The sequence below is a fragment of the Pseudochaenichthys georgianus genome, chromosome 5 (assembly GCF_902827115.2).
Source record: "Pseudochaenichthys georgianus chromosome 5, fPseGeo1.2, whole genome shotgun sequence".
NCBI classification, from domain to species: domain Eukaryota; kingdom Metazoa; phylum Chordata; class Actinopteri; order Perciformes; family Channichthyidae; genus Pseudochaenichthys; species Pseudochaenichthys georgianus.
In genome coordinates this window covers 24,223,570-24,245,204 of record NC_047507.1, presented here as the reverse complement: position 1 = coordinate 24,245,204, position 21,635 = coordinate 24,223,570, and the positions used below count along the sequence as shown (strand labels likewise).

Sequence of the window (21,635 nt, the reverse complement as noted above, 5' to 3'; positions counted from 1 at the left end):
ACACATTTGTTAACACTGTACAGTTCCCTTGCGATACACAGTGGGAAATGTAAACATGTAAGCCACACCTAGGTACATAATAATAATATTTTCATTAAGGGTGTAATGTCTTTGGGGGAGTGGGGGACATTTCACTTTTGTTTTTCCACTTACTATCTTGCTGCCAAAATCCTAATGAGAAAAGAGAGGAGAGAAAAAACAGCCATGCTGCCAGTGTTTGCCTGTAGAGGTTACATCCTGTCTGACCTGCCTTATTAATGGAGGGTGTTTGGGCTCTCAGCCTGAGAGGAACACTTCAGACAAAATTCAGGCCTGATAGAAGTGCCTAAAACGTATAGCGACACAAACCAAGGACATTTATTCACAGCTACTGCAACATTGTGCAAGAAATAAGCTATCATTGACCATTAATCACAACAAAGAGAGCTAAGCTTGGAGCGTTCGATAAAAAAAAACAAATAGGTTAACTGCAGTAACACATAACATACTGAGTCTATATCATTATGAATGTATTGTGTTATGGGTGTGCGTTTAAAGAAAACATTAGTTTGATATTTTATGAAATATAGTTATTCAATTTATTTTTGGAATGATTTTTGATGCTGCTGCGCTGTCATATATTCTTTTAAATATAACCAGGCAGGCAGCAGGTGATTAGCTTGCTTTTTTAATAAATAAAAAATAAGCTCTCATTGACCATTAATCAGACCAAAGGGAGCAAGCTTGGAGCGTTCGACTCAAAAAAAGCAAATAGGTTACAGTAACACATAACAAACTGAGTTTATATCATTATGAATTTATTATGGGAAGCACATTTTCTTTAATTTATCCCTGCTTTTTCTTATACTTTTTTGCTTCAAATAATAGAAACAGGGTGGGGGGTTTAGTTATTACACACGAAAGCAGCACAAGATTGAAGTTCATAGTCCTACCACGAGGTGTAACCAGTGTGAAATGATGGAGAGGCCTGGACAGGGAGCTGTAGGCAGCATCCTTGTGATTACATCTTTAATCGAGCCAGAGACGGTGGCAAAAGCCGCCATTTGTATGCAGGGAAGCTCACAGTAGCTGAGGAACATACAGCTATGAACATCAAAACAGAAGAAAACAAGTGAGATGAAGCGAGGCAGCACAGAGAACAACACCCTGTGGAGGTTTTCCCAAGAGGAGAAAGTGACTGTAGTGCGATAAAACACAATGACACGGACACTCACAAGCACACAGTCTCCAGGGGAAAAACGGTCTCCATAATCAAGGGAAAGTTAAAAAATCAACAACATTATATGACTTTTGAGATGATTAATGCAGACACTCAGGCAATAAATAGTGTTTTTTTCATTTTGTTAGCTGACCTTAGCAGAGTCATCTTCTTTACCTCTCAACGACGAGAAAAGTTCAGTTCCATAAATATCGTTCATAGATGGAGTGACATGTTTTTTTCATGCAGCATTAGCACAGTCTGACTCACTAAGAGAACATAGTCAGGTCTACATTCACATGCAGATGCTTATTTGCTCTCACACGTACACAGGTCATGCTTTGGGTAACACAATGACCTCTTTTTATCAAATCCTAGTGACCAAAACCAACTTGTCGGTGCATGAAGACAAACACAGAGTTCCTTACGTGAAGGTGAGTCAGCAGCCGTTTGACATGATTCAGTTTGAGTTTTCTCCTTTTACTGTGTATTTATAATTTATGTTTAAAGGAAACAGTAGTTTGACATTTTCGGAAATACAGTTATTCACCTTCTGTTGGAAAGTAAAATGATTTTTGATACTGCTTTCATATATTCTTTTAAATATAACCAAGAAGGCAGCGGCCGATTAGCTTGCTTTAGCTTAAGGGTTTTGTCAAGAATAGCCAACCAGCACTTTTAAAGATAATTTAACATATTATATCTTGGATTTGTTTAATCTATGCAAACTCATGTTGAAATTAGGTAATGACTTGAGACAATTCTTGGACTAGTAACTCCCTTTCACTTGTTTCCATGGTTGCATGTGTTGAATTCCATAATTCCACATTTTTGATTTTGTGTGTTTAAAACAAACAAATATAATATGCTGGTAGGTTGGATTTGTTAAAAATTACTTCAGTCTCCAGAAAGCAAATGTGCACATTTCCCAAAATGACAAAACAGTGCTATACATTTCAAGGTTATAGATTTGAAGTAAAGTTAATGTCAAACCATTTTCATGTTCGTGTGTCTGTGTTTATATATTGTGCAAATTAAAATTATTTCATCAGCAGATGCAGTATTTTTGTTGATACATGTGCTTTATGAGTGTATGGTTATTTTTATAGCACATATCAATGTTTGCACGTCTTCTCTTCACTAAGGGCTGCACGGAGCGCTTTGTGACGAGTCCCGAGGAAGTGATGGATGTGATAGATGAAGGGAAGGCCAGCCGCCACGTTGCTGTGACCAGTGAGTCACGCTGTTGATCTTCTTTATGTCCTGACACTCACTCTGTCAGACGTTTTGTGTGAGATTTATTTTTCACAGTGAAAGTATGAAAACTTCAAGGTGCAAAGGTGAGAAAAGCATGATGAGGTGCAAAAGGAACATCTAACAACTCTGTCGATGGGAAGTGATGAATTGAATGACGTTCAATGTAAAGAGTGTGATTTAAAGCCTCTCCTTCCTTTTTACACTTTAGACATGAATGAGCACAGTTCCCGCAGTCACAGCATCTTCCTGATAAACATCAAACAAGAAAACGTGGAGACAGAGCAGAAGCTGTGTGGGAAGCTGTACCTGGTGGACCTCGCTGGGAGTGAGAAGGTAGGACAAATGGGGATTGCTTTCTGAAACATTAAAAGTAGGGCTTATCACGGCAACAAATTCTCAACATTCACCGTCAGCAGGATTTTTGCAACACTGGGACCAGATGCCTTTTCTCACAACAACAAGTTTTTCAGACATCAAAGAGTCAGATAAACAATGCAGTAAAGCTCTGAACTCTAAAGCAATGTAAAGCACTCACTTTATAGCACTGCACTTTGTTTTTATTGAAGTCTACATTAAAAATATTCTGCCTGAGAGGGTTTAGTCCGTCGCTGATGCAATATCAGGGTTAGTGTGTGTTCATTTTAAGCAATGCAATCAGTTTCGCTGATGGAGACCAAAACTTTGTTCTTCTTTGAAATGATAAACTCTGCTTTTATTGGTTCATAAAAGCTTTAAATGAGGTTTTTCATCCGAGACAGAAGTCAAATTGAGAGGAGCCACCAACAACTAAGTGTGTGCTTTTTCCAAGGCCTTTTAGATGAAATCACTGCACCATCCATAAATCCCTTTATCTCCATGACATTCTCTTAAAAACGGACTAAAACCATTTAAAGACAGGGCAGAACATGACCCTTGACACCTAGCTGTAGTCTACTGTTGATAGTATTGATGCAAGAACTGGGTGCACTTAGAGGAGAAGATCTGGATAGATGCTGACGGCAGCTGTTTGGAGTTAATAAGTGCTGATGCTGCATCCGTAAGTTGTTTTGGTCATCCCTGGAGGTGAAGGAGGAAATGGTTGAGCTCCAATAACTTCTAAGACTCAGACAAAATATTATTGACTGAACAGGAAGCTGGTACATGCTTCACAGAAGGCTAACATAGCATATACTTTACTCTCTTCTATAATTAAGCTCCTCATTATCTCGCCATAAATAATTGTATCCCATGACGATTATAACACGGCGTGACTTCAGTATTTTTGGCATAAACCTTCTAAAAGCTTCTCGTGCTATTTTAACAATTTACAATACAATGGGTGAATGCTTCCTTTTACAGGTCTTTCATTTCCATCATTCTGTTTTCCCCAAAAAGAAAAATTTAATTTAAATGACTTAATATCGGGAACATGGTTAAAAGTTTTGAGACCGTTGTTCAAGTTTACTTGGGTGTGTATGCTTGCGTAACATTTCACATGCATGCTCAGCTGAACTGCTGTGTATTGATTAAAGGCATCCTTTGGTTCAGCTGGCAATTCATCATAATTGATTAACTGGTAGTGTACCAGCTGATCACTGTAATTTGTACTTAATTGCATTTTCCCTTAAACAAGTACCAGATTTTCCCTGCAATAAATTCAAATGACAAGTTATTTCCTGGAAACTTGCGGATTATGTTTTTTATTCCAGGAAATTAAAAGTGACTGCAAGACTTTGGAAATAAAACATTACATACAAATGTCAATGGGAAAACCACGTTTATTTGTATGCTGATTAAGTACTTTCTTACCTAACTCCTCCTGTGTGTGTGTATCTGTGTCAGGTCAGTAAGACAGGTGCAGAGGGAGCAGTGCTCGATGAGGCCAAGAACATCAACAGGTCTCTGTCGGCGCTGGGGAACGTCATCTCAGCCTTGGCCGAGGGAACGGTACAGTGGAGACACTTTTTATATTATTATCTTTTCTATCAGGCTGCTAAAGAATTGTAGCTGCGACTTGTCTAATTCATTGTTTGTGTTTCGCTTAACATAATTTTTCTTAAATTGAATCTTACCTTAAGGAATTAGATTGGAACATTATAAATGTGTTCAAGGTCGAGCCCAGCCAAATTACACACAGTAAATAAGACAAGTGTCCCTGAGAGTAAATGATACCGCTTTCAGAATTTCTTCTCATGCGACCTTCACCAGAAAGCGAATGTCCCAAAATATGAAACTGTTCATTTTATCTTATTATATTTGTCATAACAACAATCTTTTTTTATAATGTTAACACTACCATCTTTGTCATGTGAAGATGTTGTAGAAAACAAGAATTAAAAAAAACATTGACAATAGAGGTAAAATACATTTATAGTAATAGTGGTTCTGCAGAATCTTATAATAATAACACTCTGTCTTCCATTTTCAATAACACTGTTACTGCTTGTAACTTATTTCCACATGTCACCTTACTCAACTCGAAAATTCACACAGTCTTTCCTGCCAACTCTACAGTCCATCATAGTAATACAAAATATTTCCCGGCTGTTATTATATAACTCAGGACGCTCAGGTATCCCTATAATCCTGATGGATTGGTTTATAGACTGTAAACACCTCAAAAACACTTCATAAATCTACTGGTATTTATTCTTTATTCATGGGTGAGGACATAAATGTCTTTTTGAAGGCAATACAAAGGAAGGGAACAATGTGAATGAATCAGAAAATGGAGAGAAATCTCTTCTTTCTTTGTTCTCCACTGATGCTCACCACACACGTTTTTTGTTTTTGAGAAGAAAACACCTGCAAGATGTAACAGCATTTCAGGATGTCCTCCGGAGGCTTTTAATCCTCTTCTACCTGTCTGTTCTTTCTTCCTCTCGTTGTGTCTTTGTAGAAATCTCACGTGCCGTACCGTGACAGCAAAATGACTCGCATCTTACAGGACTCACTGGGCGGGAACTGTCGCACCACCATGTTCATCTGTTGCTCTCCATCCAGCTACAATGATGTGGAGACCAAATCCACCCTGATGTTCGGCCAACGGTAACAAGCTTTCTGCTCTGTAGCGCTGTGCTGCTGCACTGTGCATCTCTGTCTCGCTCAGCTGCAGCTGTTGGAATGTTTTTCAGCTGAAATGTGTTCAACTCTGATATGCTATTCGTGTGGTTTCTGATCGTGCTGGGAATGCTTAAAGATATGTATTTAGTCAACTTAAGGGCAAGATGTTGCTTTCACAGAAGCAAAGATTTGTTTTGCTTGTCAACGCTCCGCTCCTATTGCTCACAATCAACGCAAAAAAAAAATTCAGTTAGAAAGATTGTGAAAAAAGCATCCTTACCCATCTCCATTCTCCACAAGAGTGTTGGTTGAAATGAATAATGTATGATGGAGCAGAGGGAGTGACATATATTTGAATTTGACTGAACAGAAGAGTTGGTCTGATATCTCCCTATGCCAGCCACAGTAGCTTTTAACACCGCGATTAATCTCTTTCTCAAAATCAATATGACACCAAAAATATGATGACGTGATATTAAATATATTGAATGTCATGAAATATGACAAATATTTGTCAAACTTTCCCGTTATCAACGTAGCAAGTGTATTATTTGAGATAAAGGTCCACAAATATACAGGTTTGTATAGCCACCAACATTGACTTTATGATCACCTGATGATTGATTATCAGCATTGCACTACCCAAATAAATTGTTAACTCAATTCTGAGGCAATGACACAACTTGAGATAAGGCTGTTTGTTGTGCTAATCGAAGTGAATAAATGAATGGAGGACCACAGTGTGTTTTCACTGAAGTGTGAAATGAAGTGATAGCCAATGATGAGAGTTTCACAGCCGAGTGCTGTGGCTGTAGCCTCATGAATGTTTAACTCTGTGATGCCATCTTCATGCGTCACGTTTGAGAAATAATTTATGGTCACATACTGTACTCTCTCCTCTTATGAAATGTATGTTGCTATATTTTGATGTGTTTTAAGAGGTCTGAAGGGCTTTTACAGTTTGGATTCCTGCCTCCCTCTCCTTACATGCACCATCAAACACTGTTGGCTGAAACCCAATTTGCATACCAATTAATGAGATGCGAGCCCATTTCCATTAAGCAGCCAGCGCTGAAATTCGCTTGTTGACAGTTTCTCTGTTCTCTCACACTTTCCTTTCTCCCTTTTTCTATATGTGGTGCTCACACCCTGTTCCTCTCACGCTGTTACCTTCCTTCACTCTCTGATGGTGTTTCTCCCTGCATCCCTCCAATTAGAGCCAAGACCATCAGAAATACTGTATCTGTGAACCTTGAGCTCACAGCAGAGCAGTGGAAGAAGAAGTACGAAAAGGAAAAGGAGAAGAACAGGTTATTGAAGGAGACTGTTCAGAGACTGGAGACTGAGCTGAACTGCTGGAAGAACGGTAATACTGGCACTGAAATCACGCGTGCAGCTCACTAACACATGACATATCTAAGTCTTCTGCCACCAAAGGACTGTGAAACAGCGCATTCATTTCTTAAGGTCATATTAATAACAATTAATTTATATTTTTAGACACAAAAGCAGGGTAGCGGTTGGTCAGCCTATCAGGGTTGAAATAACAAAACCACTATTTAATGGATTCCCATAAAAGTTGTTACACATAGGATGTTTGGAATAACTTATTTCACTCACGAGAGGTTATGGTTAACAGCTTTTTTATAACAAATTCAATGTGATAGTAAAGCCTTGACAGAAAGGCTTCGACTCTACGGATGGATTTGTAATCTAGGGGTGCCTGGCCATAGTGGCAGCAAGATAAATCCACCCCAAGGAGTCTGATCCCTGGGGAGGTGGTTGCTGATGATCCTGCTGAGAGTGGTAGGCTGATAACATGATACAACTGATTACTGTGTGGGGGTGGGGAGGTGAAGGAGCTCTGGTAACAGCAGCATGAACATACTAAAGGTGCCTAGGAATCTTGATTTAAAAAGAGACAGCAGCAAACAGAGAGGCTAACAGCTGATATCCAGTTTGGAGAACCAAACATTGGTAGCAGGAATTTACGAGTTGGCATGCGTGAGAGGAATGATTGCCAGGATATTGGTGAAATAAAATAGTGGCACCCGGGCCTTAATTTAAACGAGCACCATCTGCAGATGTTTTCATAATGTCAAAATTAGATTAAATGAGATTGGATTCAACTTTATTGTCATCACACATAACACAATGAAATCAAGTTTGCATCCAACCAAAAAGAGCATAGAGAAGATAAGGTGCAGATGAGGATACAATTTAAACACATATGTGAAATAAAGTGAATTGTAGCTAAAGGTTGTGGCATATGTAATACATGTTTGTTTACATTTAAAATACTTACAAAAAAGATAGAAAAGTAAAACCTCATGTTGCTGATAGCGTGACTTAGTCCTGTTAAATTACTTGTATGAATGTCATAACATGAATTAAATAAGGTACCAGATTTGCAAAAATGATCATAAACCAGCACTCTTATTATTTTTCTTTTAAATGTTTGTTAACAAAGATAAGCTTGGTCACCTTTAAAAAAAATCCCTACTGTATACCAGATGCAGTTCACAATAGTAAAGGCACTTACTATCAGGAATGGAAATGTAACCAGCCTGCAAACATTCTTTTTCAGACAACGTAAGTGCAAATTTAAGATGCCAGTGTTGATATTGGAGGAGAGCAGCCAAAAAGACTAGCTGGGCTTCTGCCCAAAACACTTAAAAATATCTTTCTGGCTTTTATGTTTAGAATTTTACACTTTGTATAAATGAATTCCCCTCTCACTGTGCTGAAGGCATGCTGGAGGCTTTATGTTTTATGAATCCTCATGTATTAGTAATCTACGAGGCGACAAGGGTTCATCACATTTAACTTGCGCTTCTTTTCTGTGTCGGCACACACACAATGTGTCAGGACACACTCTGATGAAGCACTGATCCATCCCTCGACACACACACTCCTCGGCCTCCTCCCCTTCTGGGCTGTAGGTCAATTGAAATGGCACTGCACTGAAGGGTTGTGATCGGTTGACATTCAACTCTGTAATGAATACTATCCGACGTATTACTTGTAGATCATCCTCTCCATGCTTCACCTGATTTTTTTTAATGCTGTAACACATCTTTATTGAACAGCTATCATTGAAAATGATTCCTTTTATAGCTACATCTTCATCAGTTACTTTCCCTCACACACACTCTCCCTCTCTCTCACGATGTATTACTTTTAATGTCCTAATGGATCATTTTGGCATTATGTTTTCCCCAACACTGCTCCCTTTATTGTTGCCCACCTCAGGCCAGGACCTCCCTGAGTAAAACGTGTTTGACCTCCAACATGTCTCACATTACCTGTTTTTAGTCAATTATGGCCCAAAGGCAGGAACAACTGTCTCATACATGAATTCTCCTCGATGTTCTCCCTCCACAGAGGAGATCTAGTGTGCAACCATTTCAGGGTTGTGTTGCATTGAACCAGGCTGATAACTAGACGACAAGAGATAGGTATTGTTTTAACTATGGATTCATTTGACCTAACCACTCAATTTCCCAATTGATCCTCTTAACTCCAGCTACAATACAGTATATCGGTCAAAGCAGTGTTGTTAAATCCTGGAGGCACAGAGAAGTGGTGGAAGTAAGCTTCTGAAATGGTTAAGTATAAACCTCCTGATGCTGCCTGAGGAGGAGAATTCCAATCACAACACATTACAGAGTGTCTGTCAGTCCAAGCTATTACTCCTGTGTGTTATGAAACGCATTAAGGGCTTGTACACAATTGAAATACAGATTTCTGCATTCGATGGTTCCCCCACGTTTTCTTCATAGAATACTGTCGTTGTCTTAGCCAAAGCACGAAACAACTGACATACTGTTATACAGTTCGGGTGTTTTTGACTGCACGTTGAGTCTGTAGAAAAGAATAGCTACTTTATGGAACAGAAATATAAATAACCTGAGATTTTAAAGTATTCAGGACTAAGGAAAGAACATGCTTAAGATATCCCTTCTTATCCATTTTATGCATTAATACATGGTCGTACCAGAGAAACACATTTTACAAACATGTTCTTGTTCTTAGGTGAGGCTGTCGAGTTAGAGCAACTGAGCCCTGAAGACATCCCCCTGGTTCCTCCTGAATCTGAGGAGCCCGTTCCCGACATATGCACCCCCTGCAGTCCCTGCACCCCCTGCAGCCCCTGCTCTGTTGCCTCTTCCATTGTGGTTCACATCTCTGAGGAGGAGCGGCAGAAATATGAGGCGGAGATCCGCAAGCTTTACAAACAGATGGATGATAAGGTGATAAATGAATGTAACATCGGGACCATTTGTGTGCATGAATTATAGACTGTGTATATATAGGCCTGAATGCAGAGCTGTTTAAACTCGGTGGATGAGATATTTGTAATGGTATACACACATGCACACAAAGAGGATATCATACATGTATTATTCATTTGAATGAATTCAGGATCAGACGCATTGTAGTGACTAATGTAGCAACGCATAGGAATATGTCATTGGGGAATTCCGAGCAATGTTCTACATTGAATGGCATTAAAGCTCTTATTTATTTTACATATCATCTGTACTCATGTGTGCTGTTCTCCATGGTGCTATAGTGTATAATGTCAATGTTTTTATTAACAGATAAACAGATACATATGCAGAACCAGCTTTACAATGCTCATGAGATGCTCAGTTACAAAGACTTCTTACATCATTATACAAGCAGGCATTTTCAGGTGTATTGCACTTATTGTACAGGATAATCTAACTGGATGCATATTTCTCTACTAATATTATACATTAACTGTACACCTGTACATTGTAAGTGTATACACAGGATGATATTTGTTACATTTTTATTACATGCGTTGTTTCTGGTTGACGGTAGTTGCGTTAACTTTGAGAGAGCATTCTTTTCCCCCTACGGTACACAGCTTTTTGATCACATCCTTATTAATCTACTGTTATTTTGTTAATGGTTTTAATTAGATGTGTTCCTATGAGTTAAGTACAAGCTCAGAATGTATAGTTATGGTTGACATGGAACCCAAAAGTACACCATATGGTAGTATCCAGAGAATCTGTACTGTACCAGTGTGTGTGTAATACATAACTCTCTAAATCAAATGTTTATACTTCCTTTGCCTTTTTGCCTCTCAAGGATGATGAGATCAATCACCAGAGCCAGATGGTGGAGAAACTGAAGGAGCAGATGCTCGACCAGGAGGAGGTAAAATACTATATATTACATCTATTCATTAGTTTGGTTAAACATCTCAAGGTAAGCTGCATGTGGCAATCAATAGCACACTTTGACTAGAACTCAGCCGTGAGAGCTTTATTAAATTGACCTTGAAATGCCTTTCAGGTGCCAGAAAGAACTTGAAGGACCTAAAAGGTTATTGTTTAATCGTAAGTGTTTTTGCGTGTTAACAGCAGTTTAGAAATAGAACAGGTCTAGTGGTTGCACAGATGGAAATGATTGTAGTAAAGGATCAATACAAAGATAGAGTAGGCGTGCCGCGTGTGGCCTGATGTGAAAATGAGAAATGAAGACCATTGTTTCCCATTTTACTCAGCATGGCTCACATTGTAGCTAATAGGCAGAAAACAAAAAGCTCTACAATTATCTCATATGTGCTTTTAAAAAACTATGGATCAGCATGTCTCATTGACATTACATTTAGAAACCTTAGAACATTCAACACTCAATCTTATGTAAAACAGGTTTACCCGCCTGTAGGCTATATGCTTCTTGTCTGAAGAACAGCGATTAAAAGACTCCATTCAAATGTAATCTTAAACAGTATTTACAGCATGTATTAACAAAGGTGGCTACACAGTAGGCTAAACAGCATGAAGCAAGCTTTGGGATGTAGTACACTTCCAAATAAAATACTTCAGATTTGTAAACATTACTTCATTTATATCCTAAAATGGGCTCCGCTGTGAGCTGATCTGACTTGATGGTAACTACCTTAGCCTTGTGTACAGTAACATCATTTCACATTCATTTTGCAAAACAGAAGCTGTATACTGCAGTGTGCAGGGGCGGATCTAGAAAAATATTCATGGGGTGGCAAGAGGGTTGCAGGAGAATTTCAGGGGTGGCATCCCCTGGCAGAAGTATATGCTGATTTAATCGCAGTCATTCAATGTTAAGTTGGAAAGCCACAATATTGATATTTTAACTCAATAACATCAGGTGACATTATTGTGGCACATCAGTAAAGCCTTACATATCATTTACACATCATTTAATGCATTTTAACTGAATTAGTTTGTTTCACTCTTAGACCAGCAGGGGTACCAAATCTATGCAGACTGCTGCAATAAGTACATTAATTAACTGTCTCATCGATGTGTGTCTGTATGAATATGATACTATTAAAAATCATATTATTCCTATCAGCTGTCAATCACTGTTATGATTCACATATTCAGTGTTATTATTAAATAAACTATATTTTTTGGAGGAGTTAATGATGAATGTTCCTCAAGATGCTTGCTCCTCAAATTTGAAAGACAAGTAATTACTATCAGTTCAGCGCCCCACAGCTTCATTGCAAACAGTTACAACCTTGACTTTACATCAGAAAGAACAAACATTAAAGAAGTGACTAACTGCATCAGTTAGGGTTAAAAAACGTGTATTCAGCTCAAACATAAACATCGCTGCAGTTATGATCTAGTGGAAAGCCCTTACCTACAGGCCTAGTTAAATCAAAGTGGTTACTTTCTTTTGGCTGGGCAGTGTAGTTTTACACACCGTCTTATTTGACTTTCTCAGGACTTGAAATGGTTTTTTGGCGGCAGACCCCCACAAAGAAGAAAAATATATTTACACACATAAGGTCATCATCTTAACAGTTTATTATTCTCATTGACTCATCCGTGAGCAGAGCATCAAGTTGGCATGCCTATTACAGCTGAATGTGGCGATTACCATCTTGATCAGCAAAACGCCTCACAAACTTATTAAGATTTAAAGCTTTAGTGCGTTTTGATTCAATGCTGAGTACAGCCAAACTTGACAGGCTCTTCTCTGTCATTGTAGACCGCAAACAGGGGCGGCGCCAGAGTATTTGTGTTGGGTAATCTATAGGGCTAACCCATAGAGTGGTGGGGCTCAAGTCAGTATTTGCAATGTAATTACATACACGCTCCCCTTGACAGTGAAACGCCACGCGTGAGGTTTAGATTATTTCCCTGTCTCAATCCAAATCGAACTGTATGAAATAAAAAGGCACATTTGTCTTGTAGTAAATAAAAAGGGCGACCTGGAGCCAATCCTGCAATTTCACCACAAGTGAAAAAGTTGACGTGCTGAAAACCCAACCCCTGCAGGGGGGTCTGGGGGGATTCTCCTCCAGGAGATTTTTTGAAATACTAAAATAAAATACACATTCTGGTACTCTCTTGAGAAGACAAATAAGTAAATCTATTACTACACGGCATATTTAAAAAAATGAATGCCATTTTAGTTTTTTGTTACTTTGTTCTGAAAGCTGAACCTGCTGCTCCTCACAGAGAGAAGAGGGGAGAAGCTGTGAATTACTTTACATTGTGGATAAGGGTGGATAGCCCCCATTGTTCTGTGTGTCAACATGAAAGACAGCCCACACACCTATCAATCATCAAACTGTGGGGTCTTATTTCATTACGGGTTGATTTCTATCAACACGTAATGTTGTATCGATGTATATAGAGATGTACTACAGCAAAAGTATTCTAAGAAAGATGATCACTACGTGACAAAAGTTTTCAAAACCGTTTCTGATCTTCGGTATTTCCAGACAAGTGGCTACTGAAATCAATCTTACTAATTGCTGTCTGTGCAATTTACTCCGTGCGAGTTGGCGGACTTTATTTTGCTTACCTTAACATCATTTTTCATGGTGGGGCTAAGCTATTTCTTGGTATGGCTGTAGCCTACCCCAGCCATACCCTGACCGCAAATACCTCATTCCTTCCGTCTACTTGGATCCGAAATGCTTCTCGTTTTGCGCTGTCCCCCGTTCAAATGAAATCGCCGCCAATCATATTTCCACGCTCGTTCCAGGGCCGGGGGAGAGGTTACAAGCCTTACGTCTTGTGCTGCATTCACTTGCACTCGGACATTAGAGGTTTTCTCTCATAAATGTCCGATGAGCCACAACTTTTTTTTCAAAACAAAGCTGCTAACTGGGGTGGCAGCTGGTGTGGCAAGGCATTTTTCTGAGGTGGCAGCTGCCACCCCGTGCCACACTGTAGAACCGCCACTGGCAGTGTGATTATGCAGGCACCCGGGGAAGAGACACATCTACATTTAATGATATCCATTCAGTACAATTGCCCACAATGGGCTGCAGCAGTACACATACACTGTAGAGGGAAACACCAAGGTGGTCAAATAATGTCCTCTCTTACAGCATCATGTGAAAGTTTTTAGATTTAAAAAAAAGTGTTTTAATTTTTAATTCACACCTATATTAAGTAGCAGGGTTTGTTGTCAGGCTTATCTGTTATTAACAAGATATACTTTTTTCTAATTAAAACCCAGCAGATCTGCCATGTGAATTAAGAAGATGATAAATCAGTTTCTATTAAGTTGTTGTATCTCTGTGTTGCACAGCTTCTGGCATCCTCCAGGGGTGACAGCGAGAAGGTGCAGTCAGACCTCGGCAGGCTGCAGACGGAGAATCAATCCGCCAAGGCCGAGGTGAAAGAAGTCCTCCAGGCTCTGGAGGAGCTGGCAGTGAACTACGACCAGAGGAGCCTGGAGGTCGAGGAGAGGAGCGTGCAGAAGAAGCTGCTGGCTGAAGAGCTGACCAAGAAAGTGGTGGGTGTTTTCTTCTTGTAGGCTCAGTTTTATGCGACATAGGAGAAGGAACAGTACAGCTAAAAATGGTCGAACAGAGAAGGAATGATGAAGAGAAAAGAGAAACAAAGAGGCAGCAAAAGTGAAGGATTAACTGATTAAGGCAGGAACAAACGGCACACTGTGTTATAGTGTATTTATAGGAGAGCCCATTAGGAAGAAGGAAAAAATGAGTTTTTAGGTATAAAATAATCTATTCCATTTTAAACCCTGTCTTTCAAGAATATGAAGAGCTACTGGTGCAAAATGCAATTAGAGAGATACTTAATTACATTAGAGAGTTTTGTAAAAGAAAAGATAAGAGATGAGATTCTTATAAACTGTGCAGCCAGCGGTCATGAATAGATACATACATACATATGAACAACTAATAATCAACAACTTGAAGGAAAGCCTAAAGTATTGTTCAAATGACAGCAGTGATGTTTCTTCAGCTCCAGCCTGACTTCACCCTCATACTATATGCAGCTACAGCTACAGCTACAGCTATGAACTCATTCATTCTTGAAAATGTGGCTAGTTGTTAATGTGATCACATATCAACTATTAACAACTAATTAATTAAGGGCAAAGTTATTTCATAAACTCTCTTCAGAAGCCTTTTATCTTTTACTGAATAGCTGTTCACATGAGGACAACATTCAGTGTTGACAGAGTTACTATTAATTACAGTTTATTTGCAGAAGCCTGTGAAATGTAGTTATCAATGACATTCTGCTTCTATTCAAATAATAATTTTAAGGTCTATGTATTGCACCAGACATATTTATTGTCAGTCTTTGAAAAGAATGAGCAACATTTGTGTGGTCTTAGTGCACTGGCATTTACTTTAGAAATAAAGGTAATAGAAAGGCAAAGATCAGTCCTTAATGAAGTTATTGTGGGGTGAGTGGACCATTATTCACCTTCTTAAAACCTCTTCAATATTTCTTGCACCGTTTTACAATCTGCTCCGGCGTCCTCTCCTCCCTCTCTGTCTCTCCGAAGGGGCTCCAGGAACAGATGAAAGGAGGTGACAATGTAGCGACCAACTGCACAGTTTATCCTGCTGAAGCCAGCTGAAACCTCTTTTCCTTCCTCTGTCATCTCACTAACGCCTCCTCTGTGGACGTTTCCTCCTGTTCTGTCCTAACCTCTCACCGGACATAGCTTCCACTCAGGGACGCCGCCTTAGCAGGCTGACGAGATGTGAAACTGAATGCAAGAAATCATACAGTGATGTAAAAAAAAGAATCCCATTATACCAGCCTCTCAGGGCCTTTTCCAGCTCCATCCCCCATGACTCTTTATTACAGATTCTCCACTTTCTGCATCCCAGCTGTTATGCTAATGTGCAGTGTTGCTGCTTCATACATTTTTTGGCGTTGACCTAGAAAAATGGTGCAATGAATTACATTCATTACTGTCTTTAATCCACCACCTCCTTAGCTGTCTTCAACTTCGATTCCAGTGGAGGCTCCTCTCTTGTTCTGCAAAATACCATCGCTCACTGTCTTTCCATTCATCTGCTCCTTTAAGCACCTTATCTATCCATCCTTCCACTTAAGCATTTGGTATCATTACGATTAAGTCCATTCATCATTTAAAGAAAAACATCTCTTCCTTTTCATATCTCTCCATAAATCTTTCTTCAACTACACTGAGCCTTTTTCATTAACCACCCTTGTTTTTCTTTTCTCAGAAATGGATCTATTTCAGTAAATTATTTACATCCTTCTATGCTAAGTCAATGTTTTGACATGGGAAATGACCTGGAAAATGATGAAGTTAATGAAGGGGATGAAGATGAAGAGGTTGATAAAGGCGTGAATGTTACTGTATTTGTGAATGTGGTTAGTTGTGCTTTAAAGCGACTCAACCATGAAATGCAGCATTACAACCCTGTCATCTGTGACAATAGTTAATCCACTTGGAATGAAAGAAACACCTTCAATGCATTTTACACCACCTCTATGGAAACAGACTCATGCCAGAAAAGATGACATGGTTTTTGGAAAATTGGTTTAGACAACTTGAGGAGTTTTACATTATTCAATTACACACTAACAATGTATGGTGAGTTCTGTAGATGGATTTTGCTCTGCATTTCAGGCTATTTCTTAGGCCCAATACCCCCGGATTATATTCAAAATGTAAAATAGCATATCAGTAGTATTGTGTGTGAGGCAGTCATTATGGTTAAGCCATCTATATTAATTAATGTTGTATAAAAACAAAAACGTATTATACGTGGCTTTATATAGAGAGTTAAAACAGGTAGGTGAATTGATAAAATGTGTCAATTTAGTACTTAAAAATTGTATGTCAAATTAAGGATTACTTATGGGGTTAAGGTAATTTAAGAACAACAATATCATTAAATGTTTGCCGTTGTTTATTATGTCGAAAAAATTGTGACACAGATTTGCAAGATCAAATAATTTGCATCCATAGTATAGAAACTGCAACTCCCTTCTTCTGTTTGACTTGGATTGAGCCTCATGGTTTCATTGTGTTCGAGCATTTGAGGTTACAGTATTGTTTAGGAGCCTGCTGTACGAAATGGAGAAGTATTAAAGAAAGCATTATCATCCCCCCGGATCCTTTCATCCAGCCCCGATGCCATCAGCCCCATCTCAGTAGTTCATTGATTTCTAATATGCCGGCCATGACGTTTTAGCTATTTGGATTTCTTGGATGGGAATGAGGTCAGGGGTTAAAGCGAGTCTCACAGCTGTGTGTGCTCGCGGATTAAAGGACTCTCAATCCTCCTCTATTTCAATCTTCTTTTACACAATTTAATCCCGTTATTCCCATCTCTCCTCTTCTCACTGTCGTCATTTTATTTTTCTCCCTCTACCAAACTCCTCCCCTTTCTCTTCTTCCTCTGTGTTTAATCCCTCATTTCGCTCCTCTCCTCCCACAGGCGCAACTCAAGGCTGTAGAAGCAGAGCTGTCTCGCATCCAGGAAGTGAGCAGCCATCAAAGGAAACGCATCACTGAGATTCTCAACAGCCTGATGAGGGACCTGAGTGAGTTCAGCACCATCGTTGGGAACAGGGACATCAAGCTGGTGAGTGGGACGCACAATGCAAGCTTAGAGTAATATACCAGTTCAAAGGAACAGATAGTGTTTGAAACTTTGAATAACAAGCACAAGTCTTTCCCCTAAGTCATAAGAAACATTTAACTATCTGGGAAGAATAGATGACATTAGCATAAAAAAACACTTTACTTACTTGAGACTAAAGTACACAGATATATGTTTAAAATCATATTAAACTGGCCTTTCTTATTGATTTAGGCTCTATAAAAGGTAGTTACATTTATCTTTTTCATGGTGCAGATGACATATAAAACAAGGTTTGGCTCCATAAAGTTTCCTACTTACATCCAAATCAATGAAGTATTTTTTTTTTATATAAATGACCTTGTGAGCGGAAGCGACCTTTTGGTTGAATAGATAGGTTGCTCCTCTGCATCCTTCAAACCCGACATCAGACACCATCAAAATAAAATCGTTTGTGTCATGCAGGGATGTGTGTGGGCTCCCTTTCGATATTACTTAGTTTCCTCAAGCGGCAGGCCTGTGGAACATCAATTTAAGGAGACTACCTACTTTCAAGGACAGACGGTTATCTGTCCAATCTTGCTCAAATGAATGCTAAAACAAATGATGCAGAGCATCAGCTGTCTGGGCCCTGTCCAAAGGATGGACAACAGACGAATCCCCAGAGACATTCTGTACACAGAGCTGTCATCTGGAAAGAGGTGCACTGGCCGCCCACAGTTACATTATAAAGATGTCTGCGAGCAAGTCTTCAAGTCCTTCAACATCAACCGGGTCACATGGGAAGATGCCCTTAACTGTTTTTAAAGGCAGGAAACTCTCCACACTGGATTGCTGACATAGAACACCATCTTGACTCCGAGAAGCAAAGACAATGGAGAGACAACATTATTATCATGAGGCTTCTTATGCAACATGTGCTGGTCTCCCAAGCCTGCCTTGTTGATGATTTGTTATTCCTTTCCTCGTGATAAAAACCTGCCGACATAAAAGGCAGAAAGTCAAACGGTTTCAAATTGAGAGAAACAATTTCAATCTAATTTTTAAGGGTGAAATATTAATTAATATTAAAGTCAAAGTGGAACATTCATAATGGCTTATGCATGATTTTCTTTCTCTTTCTCTTTTTTTTAATATATGATTTATTTTTCAATATACAAAGACAGCAACAATACAATACATTACATTTACCCTGCGATTTCTAAAAAAAAAAACCCAAAGAAACAATACATCGTTACAATTAGACAATAATGTAATAAATAAATAAAAAATAAATAAATAAAAACCTGCAAGTAATTTTGTGAGCATTCCTGTGAACTGTTGCGGTACAGGGGGGCGACTCAGCCAATGGGGACAGGCTCCAACTGGAGGGACTTAACATGTTCTAAGAAGGGTAGCCACATTTTTGTGAACTTTAAGTCTGAGCTCCTAATACAGTGTTTAATTTTTTCCAATTTCACAAAGTATAGGCCAGGGCATCCTTTATCTAATGTGTATGAGAGGGGGGACGAGGACACTCTTTCTCTTTAATTGAACCTGACATTTGCGAAATCCGTGGAATTTTATGAATCATGTCTTATTTCTTACTGTTAGAAACCCAGCTGAAGGGCAACGCATTAAACATTATAGTCATTATTTGTATATCCTTGAATAATTTTTTTCAATATAGCACCTGGGATATAGGATATGTAATAGGCGTACCCACTGATGTATCTTAGCTATAATATTTACATTTGTTTTGATATGTGGGAGTAGTCTGTCCTTTACAGTTTATTTCGGAGCATCTGCTCAATGATGCTTTTAACATAACGGATGTGCCTACAAAATGTCCCTAAGATGCCTCTCTCTCTCTTAAACTTCCCAGCTGTCTTTAAACAGTCCCCACTAAATCTTAAGCTAACATCTTCACTACTCTTTTAACGATCTCTCCTCCTCTCTACCTCATTTTTCTTCAGCCCGTGGAGATCACTGGTTCAATCGAAGAGGAGTTCACCGTGGCCCGCCTCTACATCAGTAAGATCAAGTCTGAGGTGAAGTCCATGCTGAAACGCTGCCGTCATCTGGAGAGCCACCAGATGGAGTGTCACCGCAAGATGGAGGAGACAGGCAGAGAGCTGTCCTCCTGTCAGCTCCTCATTTCACAGGTGAGTGACTGACTGAGAAACTAGCTTCAAACATCCAGGGTAGGAAAACGTTTGTAAATCCAGCAGGAAATGTTGGTGTTGATGTGGGGTAAATGAGGACAATCTGCAATGAAACCAAGAGTGCAAAATATTATTTATCATCACCAATGAGTGATTGACATTTTGAATCAGAAAGACTTTGGCCTTTTTTTTACGATACTTATTTTTGAGTAGGAGCAGTGTGCTCAAAATGTCCCTCAACTGTTTGTGGCATCAACACATTAGCAGAAATTATTCTCAAAACGATGTTGTGCATTCTTTGTTGATTGCTTGAAACCCTTCATGTTGTGAGTTCCACTATCGTCTGTATTTGAATTTATATCCCTAATGACGGGTTCATAAATATTCAATGTAAATCATATCCATTTCACAGCGAGTAGAACTTCTATCCTTGGAGTCAAATCCTGTGTCGAGGTCCTGTGCTCATTAGTATACCTCCTGCATCTGAGGCGCTGTGTTCTGGTTTTCAGCACGAGGCAAAGATCCGCTCTCTGACGGACTACATGCAGAATGTGGAGCTGAAGAAGAGGAAGTTGGAAGACAGCTATGACTCTCTGAGTGAAGAGCTGGCCAAACTCCAAGCTCAAGGTAGACTAATGTAATCATGATAGTAAAAAAAAATCCATCATAATTAAATAACCACAGTATCTTTCCAGTCAACAAACAAGACTAATAGTAAAGACAATCCAGACTTTTCTTTAGCACAGCACTGCTTTGAGTCAAATCCAATGATGCTGATGTTAAGAAGGTATACTGTGTAATCATTACATCAAGGCAAGCAGGTCATCAGGTTTCATCCTCTGCACACCAAACTGTATATGTCTTCACAAAATGTCATGGCAATCCGTCCTATTTTGTTGCAGACAAAACGACCACAGTGGCATTCATGTCTAATCTCAATGAACTCCTCAAAAGTATTTAGAAATGTGAAAATACACAGTCATGTTAGACATTTGTAACAGTAGATGAATCTGTTTTGAGGTGAAATCTAACTATCTCGCTAAACCCCAAGGATCAATATTGAATAAACAGAGTCAGCGCAGCACATGTAAAATGTCTTGCTTCTGTTTGTGTGATAAAAATGTCTTTGGCTCAGGTTGAGATATTTCCCCTACGTGATCAAAATAACAAACCAGGAACAGAGTGTCTCCCATTTATTCAGACTCAAAGGTGAAGCAGGAAACAACAATACGGTGAGAAAAGCTATGCAACAGATTTATGGCTGATAAATTATACAATTGCTCCAGGAGCAAAAGTAATCGACAGTCATAAAAACAAATATGTATTCAATAAATCAAAGAATACTGCAGGTTAAAGTAGAATATTTATCCTATAAAAGCACACATTTTTATAGAGACAGTGTGCCAAAGTGATTGAAGTGATGGATCATAATCTTCTGTGTGACATTCTTGCTAAATACAGAGTGAAGGACAGCATGCAGGTTAAACCACACACGTTAAATGTATGACTTTGGCCAAAGGCAGATATTAAATATAAGTTTAATATTCTGACAGAGCAAAACACAATCCTTTCTTGAGGAAGTAAACAAAAGACAACAATCTGTTGATGTATTTCCGCTTCACTGGACTGGAACTGGGAGAGGATGCAGCATAAACTATTTGATTTAATACAAATTGAAGGAATCCCTGTGTATATGTGGGTCTGTCATCTGATGAACTACACTCTCTGTGAGTAGATTGCTCAGGACCCAAAGAACTGGAGTGCAGGGAGTGAACGTTTTTGGATCACTCTTCAGTGCGGGCACTGCGTGGCTTCAATGAGAGTTTTAGTCTCTGCCAGAAGCCTTTCTGTCCTGTCGAGAAAAATCGGGTAAACACTGACAGATTTAAGCTTCCAAACATATCACTGCCCCAACATGAACAGATTAATGGTACATTTGAGCGTCGGTCATCTAGCTGCAGATACTCTCGGTATACTGACACAATTCACAAATCAGGCCAAAGGCAATGTAAGTCCTAAATATCCTGTAAAAAACCTGTGGATTAAGTCCAGGTAAATCAATTGTGTCCGTACTTAAGCCAGGCACTCCTTGAGTCATTACAGAAGTAAATAAATACAAAGT

The 21,635-nt window shown here is 39.1% G+C and overlaps 1 protein-coding gene across 1 annotated transcript in view; it reads left to right on the top strand.

The window, feature by feature from the left end:
* Positions 1–21,635, top strand: part of kif5ab (kinesin family member 5A, b) — a 73,350-nt gene that overhangs the window by 34,257 nt on the left and 17,458 nt on the right. Inside the window, exons 8-19 of the mRNA XM_034082514.2 lie at positions 1,577–1,632; positions 2,344–2,431; positions 2,664–2,788; positions 4,277–4,381; positions 5,334–5,482; positions 6,715–6,863; positions 9,533–9,750; positions 10,622–10,690; positions 14,075–14,281; positions 17,226–17,372; positions 19,325–19,513; positions 20,023–20,140. Of these exons, the coding sequence (XP_033938405.1) occupies positions 1,577–1,632; positions 2,344–2,431; positions 2,664–2,788; positions 4,277–4,381; positions 5,334–5,482; positions 6,715–6,863; positions 9,533–9,750; positions 10,622–10,690; positions 14,075–14,281; positions 17,226–17,372; positions 19,325–19,513; positions 20,023–20,140 (1,620 nt within the window). The remainder of the gene's footprint in view (positions 1–1,576; positions 1,633–2,343; positions 2,432–2,663; positions 2,789–4,276; positions 4,382–5,333; positions 5,483–6,714; positions 6,864–9,532; positions 9,751–10,621; positions 10,691–14,074; positions 14,282–17,225; positions 17,373–19,324; positions 19,514–20,022; positions 20,141–21,635) is intronic.